Below are 25,935 nucleotides of genomic sequence, written 5' to 3'. Positions count from 1 at the left end.
AAAACTAAGTCATCCTTTTGAAGTAATGTAAACAACGAAAGAAGAAAAAAAAGATATTTTACTGTATTACCGATCGAGCAAGAAATATTTATTGAACGATAATTCGACGATGGTGCGATTTTAATGAAAAAAAAAAAAATTATGAGGGAAGTTATGAAACAATGAAAAATGACTTGCATGTATTTAATTAACAAATATTACAAAAGCAGCTCGTACAATTATTGATTGACATTAATGTGTGCAGTCTAGTACAAGTCTCATTATATTTCACATAGTTATTGATCGTTTTAAAACAAATTGCATTTTCTTCAAAATTAGAAAAATATGATATTTGTAATTTGTTCATTTTAATAAATCGTTATAAATAAGTCTGGTACACAAGCATATTCATAGATTGCTAATAAAAAATACCTATCGTATTAGAAAAAGTATATATACTCCTTCGATCAGTCTTATCATCTCAAAAAATAAATAAATAATAAATAAAAGATAAAAAAATCGTAGAAAGTTTTTTGTACATTTTTCAGTACAATATTGTAAATCTCATGTACTTTGTTTCCAACATGTTCAATCTTTAATAAATTTCTTGTTTAATATTCGAAGCTTTCAAAATGCACATCTTTTCCTCTATAGAGGTATAATTTTTATCCATTCCAATAGAAAGTTTTTCAAAAATATTCTCGACATCGTGAAAGTTATTATCTAAATTTTTCTTTACCTCTACTGTTAAATCATTAGCACTATTATTTTTCGAAGGAGTATTATGTGATAATGATAAAGCAAGATTATTGATCTCTGTAGGTTTCGAACATTCTGATTTTCTAATAACAGCAGTAACATAAGGTGGATGTGGCAGAGTCAAGTTTAGATCCGTCGGAAATTTTGCTGACATATTATTTTGAGTTTTATCGATATGGTCAGTAATATTTTCCAATTTATTTGTACGTTTTAATTTTAACGAAGATAAATCTGCCTTTTTCTTATGTATTGTTAGTAAAGAATCAACAGATTTTGATAACTTCCCTATATTATTACAAGCAAAATTTAATTCTGGAGAAACAATTGTTGAGAAAACCTTCTTGATCTTACTGTTTGAAGGACTACAAAATTGTTTGTTAATTAAAGACATTTTGTTTTGTAAATATCCAGAAGATTTACATCGTCTTATACTTCTACGATTTTTATTCACTATTATACGATTGACAATAGCACGTTGAACTACTATATTTTTCTTATATCTTTTAGTAATAATTACGCGTTTTGGTTTAACCGGTGTAAGTATGCGTGCGTAGCCAGTAAGAAATTGCTTCTTTAAAAATTACTCCCAACGTTCGTTTCAGGTGTACAAACAGAATTAATGAATGACTGTTTAGGACTTTGACTCTCTTCTGTGACTAAATTAAATGATGTATCATCTAGTGTACCTGTAATTAAAGACTCATTTGACAAATTTGTTGTTCTTTCGTATTTTTTATATAGATACAATTAAAATGACCCCTGTGTAAAATTTTGTAGGAACATGGTTTCAAATAATTTGAAAAATAATATTTTCCAAGACTTAATGTACCTTCAAAAATGATTTGTATGATCACCTATACCATTGTACGATTCAATCGATTTACCATGGATTATTAAACCGATTTTAAAAATCGGTATCATTTGGATGTTACGACGTCCCACGTGAAGACTTAAGAAGCTTACCACCAGCGATGCGTGTTTGCCTCTTGCGACGTTGGTCTGGCCGACTAAAAGCAGAACCGGTTCGAAGTGCTTCCATCAAACTATCCATAACACCTTCTTGAGTATCATGAGCGTTCATATCGACAAGTGCTTTCTTTCTTGCTGCACGTGCTGCCTTCTCAGCTTCCGCCTTTTCTCTCGCTTCTCTTGCTCTTCTTTGCTTCTCTTCCGCCTCTCGTAACTTTAACATCTCTTTTTGTGCTTGCTAAAAAGATTTAACAAATCAAATCACATAAGTCACATATTTATTTTATAAGTCGTTATATAAATATTAATTAAACGACTCTTTTTTGTCAAATCGATTAACTATCCACAACAAAAATAAAGAAAATTTATAAATTTACTAACACTTTCGTATTACCGCAGTTTACTGGATTAATCAATTGCTTTGATAGTAAAAAGTCAATATCTTTTGTAAGGATAGTCAATCACTTTGACCTATGTATGGCTTAATGTTATCTGTTTAATTACCACAAAATCATCTTTAAACGTCCTTATATCAGTGAACAATTCTTCGATTGTATATTTCTGTTTGTCGAAACAGAAAAATACAGAAATCTCGGTGTAAAGAACGTCCATATTTTTAAACATATTCTTCAAAACTTCACAAGATTCTCTTGCTTTCTTTGCAAATGGCTATGTTTAGATAAATGTCACGTTAAGGCAATTACGTTAATACATAATAATAAAATTAAAAATTATCTATTAGTGTTAAAAGGATACAGTCATGACCTCTGAAAATAGATCTTCATCGCATTGAGGAATCCTAGCGTTAGCAAGATCTTGTTCAAGATTTCTTATGTTAGAATCCATTTGACGAAGTATTCTTTGTACGTTATCTAAAGAGACACGACTAGCCCTATCCACGTGTGCCAGTTCTTCAGTAAAACTCAAACATTCTGGGAATTTCCTTTCTATTGTAGATACTAAGTAATGCATAAGAGTTTCTTTGTTGTCAGCAGCCTTTATACTCGTCAACTATAAAAAAGCAAAGGAAAATATACAAAATTTATGTATTAGGAAATCATAATCATATAAATTAGGTAATATTATTTATTTTATGTTACTTTACTGAATTATATACGATTCATTCTGCTCTATTATCTTTCTCTATAGAGATTATTCATAACTCAATAAAATAACATACAATAAAAAATATTATGCATGTAAAATTTATTAAGAAACTTTTGAGACCAATTTGTTACATCAATTCAATCTACAAACCTTTGTAAGAAAACTAAGCTGGAAACCAAAATCTTGACCGGAAGCTCCACCTCCAGAGTTCATATAATTTCCAAACAATAAAATCAGTTCAAGAATCTTCGCAAACTTTTTACTTCCTTTAACTTCTTCGCACGCTGCCGTTCCTGCTACTATATCTGGTTTAATGTCTTGTACCAATTCCTCGTATCTGAGCATAAAGCTCAATGACTTTAGCCTAGGTAATAACCTTTTGATCGTTGATATCTAATAATAAAAATGTACATAAGTTACAAATAAAAAAGATACAAAATCTAATTTTAAGCTCATTATAAAAGAATCAAGTAAATTTTTAAAAATCTCTTAGAATAAAGTTAACTGTTTTGACTTGTTAACAACTCGATTGATCATTCACAATTACCGTAACACAAAATTGTTCAGCTTCCGTCAAGTCATCATAATTATCTTTGTAGAGTTGGAATTTGGCTAATTGCTCTGGTGATGGCAAATATTGAATTAATCCTTGCAATATGTTATCCGAGATAACTGGTCCATCGCATCTAAACAAGCACATCTTAACATCTTCGTAAGACATATGCTTTAATGTACCCCCAAGAAGTATCGATATATTTTGTGCAGCTTTACTATCTAGAACCTTGAGATCTTTAACTTTCTTTATTGTTGCCGATCTAAAAATAGAATAATATTAAAAGTCATCATATAATGTTCTTTAACTATCTAAATATTTCTAGGTAACATTCTACACACTTATCTACGACGTCATCGAGTTTCTTTCCACTCGGTTTTGACGCAAATTTTTGTGCTAAACCATCGAGTATTTCTGGACCGGCTAATCTCTCTTCTTGTACCTTTGTCCAAAATACTTCTTCTGTCAACTGATGCGGTGATATCTGCAAGATAAAAGGTAGTACGCTTATAATATTTGACTGATATCAAATATCCACAATAAAAGCAAATTTTAAAAAGCAGAAAATATACTAACTGCCTTCCAGTTGGGCCGCTTTAATCGACCCTCAACCTCCCACTTTTTCTTAGGTTTCAATCCATTAGGTAACGATGGCATCATGGATGTAATTCCAGCCATCATAGGAGGAGGTGGAGGACCACCCATCCCTGGCATCGGTGGAGGCATAGGACCTCCCATACCGGGTGGTCCTTTTGTTCCAGGCAATGGGGGTGGTGGCGGCGGCATACCGCCCATTCCAGGTGGCGGCGGTGGCGGAGGTGGTCCAATCGAATTTGGAAGTGGTGGAGGTGGTGGTGGTGGTGGTGGTACATTCGTACCAGATATCGGTGGTGGTACTATTGGACAATTTGCTTTCTAAGCACACGAATCCAACATTAGATATTTATCTATCATTTTGCACAAGTTCGTTTATCAAAAATAAAATAAAAAAGATCGTTAACACTTTGTATTAATACCGTACTACTTACCGCATTAGCTCCCCCAATTTTTCCAACCCCCTGTTCGAGTTCCTTAATTTTATTTTCCGCGTGTTGAAGTTTCGCCTCAGCCTCTTGCTTACTAGCTATAGCTTCTTCCAACTTTTGAGACACCTCCATTAAACGTCTTTCCTCTTCAGCTCGCGATTTCTCAACCAAAGTATCGATTAATGGTTGTACGTCTATTTGAAAGCGTTTCGTTGCACTGAAGTCTGGATCACAGCCTGAACGATGTAACACTATTTGCGATACGCATTCTTCTATTAATTTATAATATGCTGGCCTGAAAGTGTCGTCAACACATTTTACAAACAAACTGAATACTATGAAAAATAATATTTGTTAATTTTTATCTCGATACGTACCTGACCAAAGCATCGTCCCTGATAAGCAGTAGATGCTGAAGTATAGATAAGAAATACGGCTCGGCAGATGTCTCCATTACCATATTTTTAACTACTTCGAAACAATCATTCACATCGTCTAATTCCAATCGAACATGATCGAATCTTTGTACAAATAATTCATAATCATCTTCCTTGTATTCGTTGAAGATCCTTAAATGATGAGATAAATCGTCGGATTTATCCTTTTCTAAAGCTTCTAATATATCCGCTAATCCTACTCGCATTATTTCGTTCCTTAAATGTAATCGAAAGTCTAAATCCTCGGCAGAATTAATTATGGAATTTATAAGTTGAAGGCACACTACCTGTAGAGAATAAAAAATTAACACTATTTTATTACATATTCTAAAAAAATAATATACATTTGATTGAGACCAATAAGTGATACTACAGAATGTTTACTTATTTCTATTTAAATTAATAATACTAATTTCTTTTTTTTATTGATAACTTTTTATATGTTCTATCGTAATAAATAAAAAAAAGAAAATGTTATTTCACGGACAACTCACCCTTAGATTTTCATTCTTTCTATTCATTAATCCCTGTACAATGGGTAAAAATCTTTCTCTTCCCTTGAATTCGCCATTCATAGTAATTGCATCTAAAACCATTTTATGACTATCGCTCGAAATTAAGCAGACTGCACCGAGTAACTTTACAGCTTCCGACATTACGGATGGTTTTGTAGGTTCCAACGATCTGGCCACTATCGTCAAAGCTTCGTGATGAGCCAACATCTCTTTTATTCCAACTGTATTATTCATAATGGCTTTTAAACATCGTATACATTCGTACTGTATTCGTTCGTATCGATTATCACTAAACAAAAAATTATATTCAACAATTAATAGAAGAAAGATCAAAGAAGTGATTATTGTTATTGATCATTTTATGCTTTGCAAGCAGGAAATTTTTAATTCATTTCTCATGCAAAAATAAATAAGTGCTAAAATATTTGTCTATATAAAAAAAAGAAAAACTTGAAAGCCATAATTATATTAAAATCTCTACAATTTGATAACATAAAAGTGTGTCCTAATATGTGATATTATAAATCATCTATTTTCTTATTGACATATTAATTGTTTATAAAGGATGAATAAATATAAGCGAATAATTTATAAATATATGTATACATACAACCTAAAAAACACTATGCTATAAAAGAAATAAAAACGAAAAAATATTACAAGCAAATAGTATCGTTTCATTATAGTTACGTAAATTACCTATCATAATATATGAAGGCACTGGAATAAAACAAATAGTGAAAGATTAGAATTCGTTAAATCGACGAAGTTGAAGAATTTAATTGAAAGAGACAAATGTACATGAGATTCGAAATATGTGCACATTATCCTTTATATTAATCCCTATATATTAATATACCATAGTTAAATACTCACTTTCTATAGCATTCGTTGAGTGTTGCTAAAACCTGCTTCAATCCTTTCGTACCAAATTCTTGAACCCAACTCAAAGGATTATTCGTTAATGCAATTCTAAGAGATTCTATGCAATTGTGAATCTTGTTAACACTTAAATCCGGTTGAGCTAGGTATTGAATGTAGTCTGCTGGTTTGTCAAATTTCGATCTATTTTCCTGCATGCTACCCTTGTAATGTAACACCAACATCTCTCTCTTCTTCGATTCAGATTGTTGACGAAGCGGAGCCTTCTTCTCCTCAGTTAAATTCATGTTGGCCTACAAATTGCACACACACACATACAAGTTAATTTTATATTAACCAACGAATTATTGACATAATGTTTCTAACAAATATGATGACCTTTTCTTAGAACTAACGAAATCATTTAATTTTTAAACAAAGAATTTTACTCATTAATATTACAATTACAAATATTATTAATTTTAAATTTACCATAACTAGTTGTAAAATTTTAAGTAATATTTCTTACAATTATCAATACGTTTAGTATTAATGAATTTTTGACAAATTTATTACATCTACAATACTTTTAAAATAAACGGTTCCATTTATGCATCAATTTCAATTTTAAAATGATTTTTTTTTTGAATGAACATTTGCTTGAAACATTAATTATTTATATGCATTTTGTTTTTTGTCAATCATTTTTCATACTCACCAACATTTCTTCGAACCTATCATTAACAGCCTCCTCATCCATTTTCTCGATGATACAACGTTGCTGCTCAATCTCATTAAAATCATCGCCAGAGTGTGGTCGAGGCATTGTGTTATTATCGGTACCACTCCTGACTCCACCTCCACGACCTGATTTTTTGGGCCGGGTAAACCATGACTCGAGCTACGACATAGCAATGAATAAAATGTAAAAATTATTATTGGTTTTTAAGCTTTTCTTTTTTTAATACGAAGACATTTTTCTTGTAACGTTATCCACGAGAAATATAGTACGAACAATTAACCTTCGAAACTTTCAAATAATTGCTGATAGTATCAACAAATTATTGGAGGCTATTTATAATCATTTATTCGTAAACGGTTTTACATGTTACGTTTAAACGATTACGTTATCTTCGACAATATTCTACAAAAAATTTAGTTTTCCTGAATGTTTGTAAAATATCGTAAATACGAAATCGTATGACAAATATAGTTGTTAAAAATTATCAACAAATGAATCATCATAATATCTAACAAAATAATTTTTAAATAATGTTACAATATTAATAGGAAGATTTTTCATTTTGGTAATATTGTATATTATATTTCCAATATATTTTATAATTTTGTAGCTATGATTATTATACTAAATCTTGAAATAACTCTACTTCAAATATAACTTAATATTAAATATCTAACTCTTTAAGAATAAATATGGTACATAATTTCTATTTTATAAAGCAATGATGTTATTTAAAGAAACCGGAAGTGGAGAAATCACAAGGTCACAAAGCCGAAAATTAGCGAACATATTCGTCATTCATGCGTAGTGAGAAATAAATACCTAATCTAATTTCTGTTATTTATATAATTTTATTAATATGTAGATAGTCTAATTTATTGAAATGTAAAATGTTCTATAATTTCTATAAAGATTGGTCAAAAATAAAAAAAGTTGAATAATTTTAATAATTATATAATATAACGAGTAATAAATTTTTTACAAAATTATGGGAAACCGCACGCGTTTTTTCACTAATTGTTTTTTATTTTTATAATTAATAGATTTCTATATAACTTCACTAAATTATATTTTGTTCTTTATTTTTTTTTTTATAAAAATTTAAAAATTAAATTATCTTTTTTTGATTTTCATCAGTGAATTGATCTAACTTACGCAGAAAATATTTCTAATCCACGTGTCCGAAATGCAATACATCGAAACTTCGCAGTATCGATAGAAACAAAAAGAGATATCAATGCCCGGTTAAGTACTGTCAGACGTTTACTGTCAGCATTCGACCGGCCGGCCAGTCGATTTCACACTAACAACACGAAGCAAAAAAATGCAAGCAAGCAAGCTACCTAGCTACCTAGCTAGCTATTATAGTTAGCTAAAAATGCTACGTGCTGTAAAATAATAATTTCATACCGTCCGTTTCTTATTCATTTTCGTCGCGCGTACGATGGAACAAACTCGATAAGGAAAACAATGCCGTTCGAGGCTTCAACGTTCGGAAGTTTCTTCGACGAAAATCAAACGGGATTATTTATTTATTTATATATTTATATATTTATTTATTTTCTATCTTTTTTTTCATTTTATATTAAATATATATAAATTAATATTAACCCCTCAAGTTGCACGCTCGAGTTAACTCGAGCGGCGTATTACGTTCAGCCAGAATTGTTCTTTAAGGGGTTAATAAATAATTATTGACAAGAATAGTAAATAATACTATAATAATTTGCTAGTTAGATATATTCAAACAAAATTATTCGATGATAATAATAATTAATACATAGTAATTATGTCAATCAAATATATTACAATTTAAGTATCCTTATTTTTGTATCAATATATAAATAGTTGTATTTAATGTATTATTGTCAAAAAAAGAAAATAATATCTTTATCATTACTACTCTTTCAAAAAAAATAAAATAAAACGTTTTAACCATAAATGAAAGAATAGTAAGAATAGATTATAGGAAGTAACCGTCAATGGGACTTTTGCGAGAATATCATGGGATAAAGGGAGCATGACACATCGGTGAATTCATTGGTGTCCGACATTACTTCACGTAGAATCGACTTTTTCAATACACCTACGCATTTTGTAAAGAAGGATATACATATACAAACTTAACCGATATATATACACTAGTATATTATGTCTATGCATTACAATACAACGCCTTTGCAGTGAATCATCAAACCGCTTGACTGGCGATCTACTTAAATTTTTATAGAAAAGAAACCAATAAGACACAGAAAAGAAATTGACTAGATTTTATAATAAAAAATATACAAGAAAAGAACAATACATTCAATTTTAAACTCGTATACTTCGTATAATATACAAATTATTTTTAGAATATACCCTAGTAGCACAAAATATTGAAAAATATTGAATACATGTGTATTTAATATTAAAAAGACATTAAATCTCATTTTAATATTAAACACACATGTATTCAATATTTTTTAATATTTTCTGCTACTAGGGTACTTTTATTTGTAATTATTTAGTAATGTAACAAAAATGATCAAATGTAATTGTACATGATAACATTTTATTATAAATACTGACCAACTATTTAAAATATTTGTAAAATATTGATTAAACATGTTTAAAAATACCGATCCGATAATTATCAGTCTTCTAATTATATATCCCAGATCTCTTTATTAATTAAAGTTTAATTAATTTCATTAAAACGTTGCCTTTAACTAGGATACACGCTTTTACCCTAACAAAACCGATTAAAGATAATAGGATGACCACGAAACTCTTAAAAAGAAACTAATTGATAATCAATTAACAATTGAAATACAACGATCTTACCCAATCGGTGATCATGACTGCAATTATAATCTCACTGTAATCTATTTCGTGTTTCACTCTCTTTCTCTTTCTCGTTTATTTTATTGGTGCATCGATCTTTGGCCGACGAAAGGTTCTTCATTCAAGAGCGTGCGTATAACACAGTCTTACTTGAAAATTTGCCAGAAATTTTATTTTAAAGTCCCACATTTTCTTTCGTCGTCATCTTTTTATTTGTATCTTCCACACAACTTCAAATAAATATCACTCAGCCGTATATTGTCGTCGTATCGAAGATTTAAAGTAAAATGCATTCGATTTTCTTGACATCTTTTTTTTTTCAAACCAACCAAGGAATCAATTATTATTTCATTCGCGTTAACATCGTAAAACGACATTTACACGCATTTAATGACATTTTAATGCGATTTATGAACTTTGATGCGATCTCGTAAAATGACCGGCACTTTTCGAGTTCGACTTTGACTTTCGTTATTTTCTGTTGTTTATTTACTTTCTTTGATATAGTAATACCGAATCAGTGTTTATGCATTTATATGTATGCGTTTATATACACACACCTGTAAAACACGACGTAATGTTTTCGTGAAAAAAAAAATATTAATAATAATAATATAATATGAAATAGTTAATCGACATCATCATCATTATAATAATAATAATAATCTTTGTGAAAAAAATCATGAATTTACGTTAGGGTGTATAATTTTTGATAAGTTATTTATAACTTTCTGACCGGTTACGATGCAATGATCGCAAGAGATCGAGAGATCTAACGATTATCGAGACCGCGATTCTTCTCTTTATATGAATGTGTATAAGGTACGTATGTAAGTACAAAGAAGAAGTAATACGATTGATGTTACGAACAAAGCGCGATTAATCGATTACGAAAGAAGAAAAGGACGAAACAATAGATCGAATGAATCGATTGCATTGCATGTCTATTTTCAAAAGGAAAAAGGGTGAATGTCTATCTCCCTCTCTGTTCCTCCCTTTTGATTTTTTAGAAAAATATATTTAATACCAAACATTGTAAATTTGAAATGAAAATATTACATTTCACTGTTATTAGTTTTTTTTTTTTTTCATTTGATTTTATAATAATCAAAATTACTAATATTATTTCAATAATATCTATCAATTATTTTCATTTATTATTAAATACCTACTAAACTATTATCTGCATTCAATTGTAAAATATATATATATATATATATATATATTTAATTTCATTTTTATATAATTTATTTTTGATTATTATATATATTATTTATTTTTAATATATATTATATATTCTTTTATAATAATTTATTTATATAATTTAATATAATATAATAATAAAATAAATAATTTAATTAATATAATATAATATAATAATTAATATAATTTATTATATTATTTTATAATATTAATTAATTTATATATATTTATTTTATTTATAATAAATATGTATATTATTATTATATATTAATTATTATATATATTATTTAATTAATTATAATTTTATAATAAGTTAATAAAATATATATATATACATATATATTTAGTTAAAAATTGATCAATTTAACCGGTTACAATATAAATAAGTAAACACAAAATATCGATAAATAAAATATTAATTGAAACATTTGAAATATTTATTTCGTGTGAAAAGATTTGATTTTCATATAAATGTAAAAGTTTAATATATAAATTTTCTATACGAAAAAAATATGATCTAACCCCCTTTTTCGTCCTTTTAAAAGTAGTGAAACAAACTCCGATGGGAAAAGGTGTCTTTCGTAAAATATCGACTTTCAAGTTACTCGACGACATCGACATCGCTAATTAGAATTTCTTTTGTATGTCGTCATCGGTGAGTTTACCAGTTATTCGCGGATTACCAATAATTTTTGTTAATGTTATATTTAATGCAAAAACGTTCAACCATTTTCACAAGGATAAATACTTAGATTTTGATGTATTTATTTAATAATTATTTTCACGATGACACGTTATGTTTCATAGAGACGTAAAAAAAATAATACTTATATACATACATATTTTTATACTTAATCGTCATCTTCCGATAATATTACGCGAGATTATATATTCAAGGCTCGAACTATAAACGCGCATCGTTTAAATAGAAAAACCACCTCTATGATCAAACGGCGCGAATAAAAGCACGTAATTTACTATTTCCTTTTGAAACGATGACGTTAGTTTGACACTTACAATTAGTAGAATCATGATTGAAAGAATTTTTCTTTTTTTAAATTGAACAATTGTGAATAATTTTTACGTAAAGTCAATTTTTATTATTATCATTTAAACAATATTAATTAAATGAAATAATGATGTCGATTATTACACGAGGACAAAATTTCGAAATAAAATAGTAAAAATTATGTTATTATGATCGATCAAAATATTTGCTCACTTAAACAATTTCTTATTATTTTTCAAGTATAATAATTCGATATAAAGACTGTCATTTGAAAATAACTAGAAATAAAGTACACAAACAACACACGTCAATGTATCCGCGGAAGGTCCACGGGAGACTGGCTTTGCTCTCTCGTCTGCTTATCCCCTTCCACTTTACCACTACTAACTCATACATACACGTATAGAAACATATACACGCGATACTACTTTACTTCTGTTACTATAGCTTATGCTATGTAATACTAAAGTGAAACTCCTTTGAAAAAGAAATTGGCCATTCTCCTTCAGGTGGAGCCACAGATATTATTGGTTACTATAATATATAACAAATATATATATATATATATATATATATATATATATATATAATTAATTTATTTATATTTAATTATTTATTTATTTCTTTATATTTATTATATTTATATTTATATCTATTTAATTATATTTATAATAATTTATTAATTTTTTTTATATAATTATATATTATATTATATATATTATATATATATAAATTATAACAAATATTATATATATATATAATTAATTAATTACTTATATATTTAATCATTTATTTAATTATTATTCTTATTTATCTTTCAACTAACAATGAATTATTTTAATATGATTATAAAATATTAATCTTTTTTAAATATCGATAATAAAACATTACTCGCGAACGATTAATAATATTTATACGATTATAATATTTAATAATTGTAAAATTAATTTATTTTATTATACTATTATTATTATTATTATTTTAATATTAAATTTATTTAAAACCAAATAATTTTTCTAAACAAGTCCAATTTACATGCTTTTTTTCCACTTAAATAGTACTTTTATTTTAATAAGAAAAAAACATGCAAATTATTTTACGAAATATTCAACATTTAAACATCTTTATTAACTACTTTGATTAAAAAATAACATAAAGGAAAAATTGTAAACGTAAAATAAAAATGCAAACCAAGTCGAAAAAATGTAACTTGATAAGAAACAAATTATACCGTTGTAAATTACTTCCGATAATTGGCAAAAAGCACAAGTGTCGAGTTTCTATTATTTTATATTGTTACATAATTTTTACAAAATTTAATTTTCTACGATTCCACGTTAAAAGAGGTGAACGATGCCGAAAGATTAAAGGGATTCGCGTAAAGCGAATCATACAGTTTTTTTATCCCTTATACGTCGAACGCGAATAAGCGTTTCACGGTACGTGAGTACGCATTGGCGCCAATCAAACTCATTAATTTCTACCACTATAATAGATTTCTCATGGGCGGCACTTGACCATAGGCTAATTAGATTTCTATGTTTTAAAACAGGATTTTTGGAATGCGGTTAGTCTTGTTCGTAAAAACGGTATTTGCCTGGTTTACATAAGCACATCTCACGAGAATGAGTATTACAATCAAATATATTCTTTATTTTTCATAAATAAAATAATTATTAATATCAAACAATAAAAAAAAAAATTTTATATATTGTATAAAACGTTTATATATAAATTGAAAAAATATGTGAATGTTTTAAGTCAAATAAAATAATGAGGAAGAAACGAAGAATTTTAAAATGATTAAAAAAAAAAAAGTGATAATTCATTTCCTTTTCTTTTTTTCTGTACCCTTATAAAAATGTATTTTCTATCAATACAATTTTTAAAAAATTTAAACAATTTTCAATGACACGTTGATACTTATTTTACATAGCTATGTATATAACAGTTGGATTCCAATCGTATTACGTATTGGTATATCGTTTTTGTTCTCAAATGAAAAGATAAAAAATTATAAAATAAAATATAATAGAAAAACAAGAAACGACATGGTTGACGAATACCGTATATATTTGTATATATTCTCTAATTTAGTCAATTTTGTTAATTAGCATCGAACTTCTGACAAAGGCTGCTATAAATTTCTGCATTCTAGGAATGCATGCGAGTTACTTCTCCCAACCATGAGGAATCTGGTATACAGTTTTTCTACCTCCAGATTATTTATTTTACATCTATAGACGACGGTAGATATAAAAGAGGAATAGAATGGCATAAATTTTCACGCAAGTTCGTTAGACACGAAAATTTGATATTTTTTAAATGTTGAGTTATGACCATTATCATTCGAGAGAACAATTCTTTTATATACGGATAACCCACCTCCCTAATGTCATAAAATATATCGGGGGACGAGTAACTTCTTTGATAATAAAAATTCACATATTTTTTTCGAATCTATCATCGAAATACACAAAAAAATATTATTTATAAATATTATTTTAAAATCTTATTACGTAACAGTTCTTTTCATCAAAACAATATATAATTGAAAATATTAGATATAAACATAGTGGTACAATATCAAAATATTTTGGTATGATTTGATGAAAAACTCAAATTGTTACATTAAGCGTTAAATTGCATTGAACATTAATAATACTATGATATTAATTTAATACATGTTATTCTGTAACGACAAAGTTCAATATATACAACAAAATTATTTTATAATTATATTAATTCATAAAAGAAAAGAAAAAACAAAGATAGGAGGGTCTCTTGATACCATCACGCGACTTTTCCCCCTTTCACTTCGAATAGATATGAATAATTTTGCTCGTGTTTCGATCGGTCAACAAATTATCCTCATCACTATTATTATTATTGTTATTATTATTTCTATGTACGTGAACATATATGCATACATTTAAAAAAAGTAAGAAAAAAAATACGGTGTTCTCGAGAGTAACTGAACGGTACAGTTAGGTTGTAGCATAAGATTAACATAACGGCATCGAGCTTGGAAAAAATTAAAGAAACGAAAATGAAAGAATAAGAGAAAGAGAAAGAGTTAAAAAAGAATATATATATATATATATATATATGAGCTTGTGTACATACACATATACGTACACAAAAGCAAGTTAATACGCACACATACTTATTAACTATGGGCAATAGTTTCCTCCACGCTGAACGCTTATCAGGAACAAGTTTACCCGGCCTTAAACTTGTAACTGTCCTACAATTTTCACGATCGTGAACACGCTTCCCCGTATCTCCGTTTGCGATTAGTGTCTGAACACTGTTTCGACGAAGAGAATTTCAACGAACGAAACTTTTACATTCCCGAAACGCAAATGTAATATTTCAAGGGATTTTCATCGATTCTTTGTTTATGAAAATATTTATATATTATTTTATTCTTTTCTATAAGAAATAACTCTCCAATTGCAGACAAAGTGGGAATACGCGTTCCAAATATTTTGTACAATTTAATGGATTCAATGATAAGTGTTAATGAGAACAATATTATTAACAATATTAATGAAATTTTATCAGAAATTAAAAAATATTTCTTTGTGTTCTTTTAAAAGATCACAAATGTCATTTTTATTTCGTTCATTTACTTTCATAACTGTTGTATACGTTAAATAATATTAATACGTAATGAATACCTATGCAAAAAAAAAAAAGCAAAAAAAATAACAAAAGTGCTGAAAACGATAACAAATTCGAAATTTCTTTATACATTTCATTCGAATACCAACAAGTTTATAAGAAGTAATAATATTTTGTAATTTATATTTATTTGTATTAACCAAAAGTGTAAAACATATATAGCGAGTGCGTACAATATATTGATGACGTTGAAAGAGAAATGTAGGTCAGGATCGTCGAGATGCACGCAAAAGACGTTTCTAATAAAACAGATCGAATGGCTCGTCGAGTATTCGCAGCTTTGATTTACGAGACTTACTCGTGACGAGAAGGAAAAGGTCGAACAGAAAATCAGGAGACCGAGTAAACGCAAATATTTAATCGTTGTACTCGATAAAACTAACGGCAATGACTTAAGCTTACATATACATATATATATATATATATATATATATATATATATATATATATATATATATATATAAATGTGTATGTGTTACCGTTAAAGTGTATAATTCAGTTAATTCTTAAAAAGCCTAGGTCTTATATGAAATAACTAAACGTTTTAGGAAAAACATATAAAAAGGTATTTATTATAGACTTATGAATTAATTGTTATAAAAAATAATTAATATTAGTAATATATGAATGCACATGATAAGCGAGTAATTAAAGTTTTTTAAAATGAAATTGAATACGTCCTTAAAGGTTATTTTTCTTTCTACAACATAATACTCGTTGTTATCTGTTCTTATCACTTCTTGTGTTTTGAAAACCAATATTATGTTAGTCGTGTTGTTTTATCGAATCTAATCTATCGATTAAATTTCAATTTTAATCTTTAACTATCCTCCTTTTGTAAATTCTTATAATATAATTAGTTAAGGTATGTAATTTTTTGTCTTCTTTCATACTTTAATAGGTCAGCATAAATATTTCAAGGTTTAACTAGTCATTTTACGAATTAAAGAATTTCACTTAGCTTTGACGTTAACATTTCTAAATAATTGTCAAATTAAACAGATAGATTCCTTTGATAACTTTTGTTCGGTAAAACGAATAGAACACGTATTATATCAAAGAAATATCCACTATACTAATATGTGTACAATAATATCCATAATTCCTAATTATTTATCGTGCACGTAAAACATTAAGAACAAAAATAATGACGTTTAAACAATAAGTTAAAACTCAAAAGAAACGACATTATCCTCAAAGAAAATGATGAACTAATCATCCAACTATGCTAGATTTTTTTTTCGTATCGTATTAAAACACGAAACCTGTTTGATCTTCTAACCAAAAAAAAATGGTAAAAATAAAATCAAAGAATAAGCAAATTTTTCGAAATCCCAAAGAATACGTATTTTCGCGACAGAAAAAAAATAAAAAAAGAAAGGACGGTCATCTTGTTAATGTGAGATGAATCATGTTATTACTATCATGGCACGTAACACGTCAAAAAATGCTGCACGATCGGTGGTCTATAGAAACGCGTCATTTCTTCGAATAGCACCAAGGTTTTATATATATATATGTATATATAAAACCATCATTGGTAAAAAATAAAAAAGGAAAAAAACCTTCTCTTTTCGTGGACCAATCAGGTCAAAGACGATATTCCACGATTGGTAAGATCCAAACTTAGCAGAGCGGAAGAGAGTTTGCGTGACAAAGAGGAACTTTCGAGCGCTCGAGGGTGAATGCTTTAAGGTCAACACTGAGGTCGTCGTCGATAGTGAAGGAGGTGAGTGATGACATCATCCAAAGAAGAAAGAGACACACCTACCGATGAGTAGGTGGTCAATAACTTATCTCACAAGATCGAGTAAAAAAATGACGAATTTTTGTTTATATCCTTTAAATTCTCTATTTAGAATCTTTATTCTTTTTTTACGTATTTTTCTCAAATACTTCTACTTTAAACATTTATTTTTCTATTGATTTCTATTTTTATTTCTTCTCTTTTTCTTCTTTTCATTTGACTCCTATTTTTATAATATTTTTAGAAACACGACCTCAATATTTATTCTACAAGTTTTTTCACAATTTTTATTATAGTCGAATGAAGCTAAACCAAATAATAAAAATAAAAAAATTTCACAATTCTTTTAATAACGATAAAAGCTCGTAATACGTGTCTACTTTGATATACATTAAAAATATCTCAGTTGTCGATCAAAATTTCATGCGGGTGTGTTTATTCGCGATAAAACTATATGACATATTTTTTTCCATTATAAATAACTTATAATCTCGACATCATTAAAAAAGTCACTCACGAAAGATACAAAATAAAAATTGATTTTACGAATCTACTATTTGTATTATCGTTATGCATTAGGTATACGAATAAGTATAATGCGTAAATAATACATATGTAAAATAAGAAAGTAAGTATTAGATGTAGAAATTAATCTTAGTGACTCAATATTATAAATTATTTATAAACTATGGATTGAATTTAAATAACTATCCGTCTCATTTTATAACTTTTAATTACATAAACATTTGACAAACAAAAATGATTAGTAAACAAGTTGGTAAAAGTTATATATTTATATTGAATAAACACCGAATTAATTTCTACATCTAATAAATAAATAAGAACACGTTCGAACTGTTTGAAAAGGAGCTCGGCAGTGTCGTACTGCCAACTGTATCGATTTATACCGGTTTCAAGACACGCAGATGCGGTCGAATGATAAGAATAAGATCTCGTTTCAATGTGTAACGGCATTGCACAGTGATCGCAAACACCGATCTGCTTTTGCTACACCCTCATTTCCTTGTTATTTTCTTCACAAATCAACTATTAATCCAAACGTTAATACTCATTTTTATCATAATTCATGAGAACATTTTCCAATGTTCCCAGTAAAGATAATACATTGAAAAATTATTCTAAGAAATCTCATTCACATATATATATATATATATATATAATATGTTTCTGTGTATAAATATTAATTAATTATGTATACAAAGAAAATATTAATTGTTTCAAATTGACAATGAGAATACGAATATTCCTAGAATTTTATATTATATGCATATAATAATAAAATTTATTATTAATATTTTATTATTTATTATTTTAATTTATATTTTATATAATAAATTATTAAATATTAAAAAATTATATATAAATATAATAATAAAATTTAGCAAATGTAAGAAAGGAGATAAGCAAATATAAAATAATAATAAGTATATCTGAAAAAAAAAGAAAAAGGAAGAAAAAATAAAAAAAATAATGACAAATATAACCGAGATTATGTGCAAACGCACATATTGGATATATATATATATATATATATATATATATATATATATATATATATATATATATATATACACATTTATATCAAAGTGTATATATATGTATACTAGTACACGTACTTTATACTCGTCTTACAAGCATGTATCAACATTTTTTTTAACGTGGCTTAGATGTTACGTAACGAAAGTATATAAGTGATACGCCAAATGTAGCTGGATATGTATAATACTACACGATGACGTGTTTCATGTATTTTGTGCCACATACATACCTCTTTCTCTCTTACATACATAGATACAAGTATATACTAATACATTCACGCAAACAAGAATCCTAATAAGGGGCGAGTATTACAGAGAATCTAAAGAAGAAAAAAATATTAATTTATCGTTGGTTTATCAAGCGAATAAATAGCAAAGTTGATTATCTTAAATCGTTAGAAAATTGACATAAAGATCAACGAACTTATCATAAATATGAAAAAATCACGAACTAAGAATTACGATGAATATACGAATACAACTATGATGACAACGATGAGATCATTTCATTCTCGAGAAGACGATGATGTAAGTATGTATATAAATACGTATTCTAAGTTGCACGAGTTCACTTTTGAAAAAGTACCAGTCCAAATTCGTCGATAGATGACTCCTCGTTTAGAACCAAAATGGTACTGACGAGTCATCATTATCGGAATTTCCTAACATTATATCAGTAATTTAGAAAATATATAAAATTACATATATAATTGACTCCACAAGGATACATATATATTATATTTTTAACCGCTATATTATCATGAATAGTTTGCAGAAAAAAAAAAGAATTTTATCTGAATATTTTATATATAATAAAAATATTCTCATAAATTGATTGTATATTACATAGAATTAAAAATGAGAAAAAAAACGTCATATTTTACGAAGAAAATATATTTCTTATTTGAATTAATCAATTAATCATATAACGGATTTCAAATATTTATGATAACATATAGAACTGTAATAAGAATAGAAATATAGGAATATTTTGATGAATTAAAATGAAATAAAAACTTCGTCCCGTCCCTGTGGAATGCAAGACGAAAGGACCGGTTTTCTCAACATTCGAATACACATATATATAAATTTACATACATATGGAGTTGTGTGAATATACTGTATAAGTAGAGATACATATGGCTCTGACATCGATTATCAACAATCTCACAAACTTACCATACTCTCTCTCCATCACCTTGCATTCGATAATTTTGATGTTATCCCATTTCGATCGAGTCTTTGATTTACGAGTAAGTCTCAAGGTAACATTTCTCGTAACGAAAATATCATACGAAGTCTATAAGTATGTCTTTGCTAAAAAGAACAAACTCCTCGACCTATATTCAACTGGAAATTATCATTAACCGTTTCCTTCAAACGAACATGGATGATAATTGCTTCGCAGTAGATTCTTTCAATTAAATATTGATAACATTATATACAAGTCGTATATACTTAAAATATGTAAACAATTTCTAGATATCTATAAGAATTATTTATAATAATATTGAACAAAAAAATTAATAGAATTATTATAAATAATATAATAGAAATTTTGAATGCAGAGGAGCATAATTTTGTGTATATATATACTTATATATAAATAATATATAAATTAATTTATACACATAATTTTGTGTATAAATTAATTTTTTTTTATCTTATTATAATTTTGTTACAAAATTTAATTAAAAAAAATTAAATTATTTTGTATATAATATGTAACGTATTAAAATACATTAAACATTTAATATTTTTTTTGTATTCCATAACCATAAAATTAGTAACTATTATTAAATGATTATGTGAAATTCGCATCATGTTCAAATCTATGTAAAAAGTGCTTAGAAAGTATTCTAAAATGAATTCAAGTCATTTAAAAACACTAATGAAAGCTATATAAATGAGAATAACTTTATTTAAATTTATTAATTTCTCATATGTTTAATTCTTACATATTTATGTATATAATATGATGTACCCACATCCTTCTGTTTAATAAATATGCATAAAATAAACAAATTGAGCATAATGTAAACGAACTTTTAAGAAGATCTCACATAATGATAAAAGATAAACTTAGAAAAAAAAATTTCTCTTTCGATTTAAATTATAATTAGAAGCATACTCAAGATAAATATCTAAAGACGTCATTAAGAGAATAAAAAAACATCACTACGAGAAAAAGGCGGCCATGGCAAAGTTAATCTTTTTTTTTCCATAAATCGAACAATCTTTCTCGATCATACACAGAGTGTTTAGAAAAAAAAAATCATTAAATATTTATACAATACATACTGAGAAAAATTGTTGGACATAGGCCTTAATGGACATAGGCCAAAAGGTCAATCGTTTCTGATTAATCAATATTTTTGTATGTTAGTATCACCTTATTGGCTTACTCTTATAAATTTTTATGAAAATGAATAGTATAAATATCCAAAATTCAAAGTACTACAAAGTTTGCATTGCATGGATTTTCATCACTTGTTTTTATTTATCTGAGAATATTTGAACTCTTACACCTAATTCTTTAATCAAACATTTTTGAACAGAAGTGCATATGAACTTTATTGATCTAATTGATTTCATTAATACGTGGTATAAATTTGATTTGACGACCTTTTAAAACACCCTATATATAAACACCTAGATCTCATGGAATATCTTTTTAGTACAAACTTCGATGACAATGACTCGACCTTGCATCGTACATAATATATATATATATATACGTACATAACAGATGCACATAAATGAATGTGAATTAACCGAATGACTTTTGAAACCAACTTTTCTACTGTTCAAGGTATTTCCTATCATACTTTTTGACAAATGCATTATGAATACAAATTATACTCATTGTTCGTGGTTATAATTTCTAAATCATATGAATTGTATTAGATCGACATGTATAAATATACTGGCTCATATTCATCAATATATACAAAAATATTCAAATAAACATTACAATATGTGCAAATATAAAACTGTATTGTTTGTTAATTTTAAATGATTGGAAAATGCCAAAGTTAAAAAGTTCAAAATCATGGTTCAAAGAATAAAAAAGGCAAAAGTAGGAGTGAAAAGTTGATTGTGTTTTAACGTGTTAGAAGCTAACGATTTCTCGATTAAATATGAAAGCATAACGCGAAGAAAGTTTCGTGAAAAGAATATCGAAAGTCGATGCCGAACTAAATGTAACGAAATAAATATGTATAAATATGATTCGTAGGAAATTAGGAAACAGATTGAAATAGAATAGAAAATCTCATATTGCTGTAGCACGAAAAATGATAAATAAAGCAGCAACAGGAAACGCATCGTGTGCCTACGTATGAAATAAATATCGTCGAGTAGTGACAAGTTTCGCGTTTTGTTTCATACGATAACGTAAAAGCTCACTACGATATCTCGAAACGATATGAAAACGATAAGAAAATGATTCGACGATTATCGCAAGGTGTTCTTTTACGATTTCTACAAAAGTATTCTATTTAATCACAAAGGTAGTATTATAATAAATTTTTATTATATTTGTTATTTTTTTCGCATTTGCATTGCATAATACATTGCAAAAGAAAAACAAATATAAATATAAAAATTTATTCCAATATAATTGATAGTTAATTGAATAAAATATAATATTATATATTTATGTTAGATAAAATAGGCAATATAAGATAAAATCAAAATGAAATTATACAATGGAATAGTATTAACATAAAAGCCTACCTTAATGCCAGCCTCGGTTTTATTGTACCAAGTTTTCCGTCTTTTAATCGTCGTCGACATTTCGATCTTCTTCGAACACACGATTCACTCTTTAACTCTTACAAGAAGAAACTTGTCGTTACTGCGACAATTCAGTAGTCTTTATTAAATAACGACTCCTGTCATTATCCTTTCATCGTCGATAACCTTTTTTGATTAATACAATGATAGAACAAAGTAAAGGTACAAACCCGATTCGTAAAACCAGGTGGTAAAAAAAAAAGCACAATACGTAAACACGGTTCTTTTAACGAACGACGTTAATTCATTCAATTAGTTTGATGAAACGACAATTCAACGTCGGTAACACGGTGCAAGAAACATACGTTTCTCAAATTAAATTGCTTGTCAGAAGAGACATACCTATTCGTCTTTATCTACATACTTTCCCTTTTTCGATAAAAAAAATCACACATCTATATATATACTTTACTTACATATGTATGTGTGTATGAATTCGCGTGCAATTAATTACATTCCTCCTATTCTTTCTCATAAAAGATGATAAATCAATTTTTGTCTTCTAAACATTAAAATCATTGCCATTTTATTTTGTCACGATATTTAGTTTATTTTCATGAACTCGAACAAAAAGATACGATAAGGTCTATAAAACTCTTTCTTTTTATTACCAATTTAAAAAGAAAAAAAGAACATCAATAAAATAAAGTATAAAATTTCGGCTTTTGATACAAAAATATCACTATCTCGTTGATTTTATTTTGATGGAAAAATTTGAAAAAGACGACAACACAACTGAGAAATCATTTGTTTTTGAAAAAAAAAAAAAGAAAAACTATTCAAGAATTGGTCACGTATGCCTCGGCACCGATAATACCTCGACGCTGACTACCAGCAGAACTGGTATATTCTGACATACCTTTCACGTTAAATATACTTATGTTAGCCCGGTAGAAGTCAGAGCACCTCTCTATTGTACGAACATTCTCGTTATGAAATGTTCTACGTGATAAGACGAACGTTCACACATACGCACGTACACGCATACATAGATATATACATATTTATATATAATATACAGGTGACAGAGCACGCACTATAAAAACGAAACTATACGTATATGGTGAACGATAATCTCTGCAAACGTAATGTACACTAAATTCTAATGAATTCTATGATGATTTCTTTCTTTAAATATTCTATAGAAAAATTCTATATAACGAGAATTAATTGCATTCACTAGCTCGTTACTTTAGAACAAAACCAAAAAATAAATAAATAAATTTCCTTTTTTATTTGAACATATTCATTTTGAAACATTTTATTTCTATCACTCTTTAGAGACAATAATTTTTTATTTATAATCTATTTTTTCTAATTGATCTCTCTCATACCCCCTTCCCTCCCATCACCCCTACCTTTGTTTTCATTCCCTTCAATATCCAAAATATAATTTTAAATTATATCATATAAAAATATAATTTTTTTTATATTTTCAAAAAATCATTCGCAATGATTAGCATATTACTTACAAATCCACCTGAAGCTTTGTCCCTTCTGTTGGCCATATTGTAATTTCTTCTAATGGATGTATCTTCTCTATATATTTTAAATTTCCATAGTCTGTAATAAAAAAATAAAAAAGAAATGTATGTTAGTCTGAAAAAGTATCAATGAACTTATACATTTCTACTTTACAACCGATACAAGGTTAACAACTGGTAACAAAGTTACAGTAATCGAGACATTGTATAAATTTTATTAAAGATGAATAATAAAATGGAAACAAATAATAAGAAAAACAAGTACATTCACACCTTTGAAAGAAATATGAGAACGTTGGCAGATCCAAAGTATCTATAGAATATTCTAACCGACTCTCTACCACTGAATTCTAAATTTAGATGAAATCTAACAGGTGGTTCTTGTGCCAATAGCTGGGTTAAAGCAAATTTTATTGACTTTAAACAGGTTGGAACACTATCAATGTCGTTTACTCTTAAAACATAGCGAACATATATACCATTCTTGTATATTGATCCATACAACAATAATTTTTTCATTCAATAACTTTAATTAATGTATCTTATTATCGTAAAGATAATATTTAGGAAATTTAATTTAAATTACATTCATTAATACAAATCTTAAGTAAATTATATTCTTTTTTAGATTGACTTCTAATCTTAAATATATTATTTTATACGATTAACAATTTACAAGACATCATTTTACAGCAACTAAATTAGGAAATCTGTTGTATAATAAAAGAATAAAGAAAAAGTATGAATAAAATATGAATAAAGAATAACATTTGCTTAAATATCTGCATTATCATACCACCAATTAATATCATAAATAAATAAAATTTGTTTAAATATCTAAATGTGTAATATACAAAATGGATTTTGATCACCACTATTTTAAACACATTCGATTATGTAAAAACGAAAAATAAAAACAATTTTAATTCAATACTAAATCATTCCTAAACCACTTGGCTGATATTGACAAGGTACCTTAACCTAACAAGGACGCTACTCTAAAAATAAATTTAAAAACTATTCGATCTGAAAATTTGATATAATTCGTAAAGATTTCTAGAATCATTAGTAAATGATCGTTTAACATTCTCAAACACACTTCATTTATTTTAATTTCTAATGTAAGAAACTTTCACATCGAACACACTTACCCGAACACTATTCGATTGAAAATTCGTCCGCTCGCTCAAAAATACACCAATTTAATTGTAAATATGTAAACCAATGGACCGATTTTATGATTTATTATTTTCACTGATATTTATAACGCGAAAGTTAATTTAAAGGTAACTACCACCGTTATTTACAAACTTCCCGGAAGGGGAAAGATCAATTGTACATATATATATATATATATAAATTTTTTTTTTTCGCGGCAACCAGGATAAATTAAAACGACCTTATCCGTTATATTTTTATAAACATACATTCACGCACACATATATTTATATATTTATTTATCTACACACATTTAATTTCATTAGAGACGGTTAAACCATCCATAAGTTTTGCTTCCTACATTTTAAATAAATTTCTACGCGAGTATCGTGTGATCATTATTTTGACACATTTTCCTGGGTGTTCGGTTAGAATAAAGCATCAGAGAATAAACTTGAAAACGCTCGTTATTACTCGTTGCGTTTATTACAACAGTTCCACATTACACGATGCTGTG

At 27.4% G+C, this 25,935-nt stretch overlaps 1 protein-coding gene across 1 annotated transcript; it reads right to left on the bottom strand.

The window, feature by feature from the left end:
- Positions 1 to 328: 328 nt before the first annotated feature.
- Positions 329 to 25,935, bottom strand: dia (diaphanous related formin 1). Its single transcript, XM_089177208.1, is given in 17 exon segments — positions 329 to 1,314; positions 1,317 to 1,424; positions 1,702 to 1,945; positions 2,212 to 2,376; positions 2,464 to 2,718; positions 2,965 to 3,207; positions 3,362 to 3,629; positions 3,709 to 3,851; positions 3,944 to 4,282; positions 4,396 to 4,687; positions 4,770 to 5,116; positions 5,324 to 5,633; positions 6,044 to 6,064; positions 6,221 to 6,519; positions 6,924 to 7,106; positions 24,249 to 24,339; positions 25,412 to 25,935. Coding segments are annotated over 16 exon segments (3,993 nt in total). The 5' UTR covers positions 24,285 to 24,339; positions 25,412 to 25,935; the 3' UTR covers positions 329 to 574.

The sequence above is a fragment of the Polistes dominula genome, unplaced genomic scaffold (assembly GCF_049000335.1).
Source record: "Polistes dominula isolate Pdom_NZ unplaced genomic scaffold, Pdom_raw_medaka contig_20, whole genome shotgun sequence".
NCBI lineage: Eukaryota > Metazoa > Arthropoda > Insecta > Hymenoptera > Vespidae > Polistes > Polistes dominula.
The sequence above is the reverse complement of the archived record's forward strand: the minus strand, read 5'-3'. Positions and strand labels throughout refer to the sequence as shown.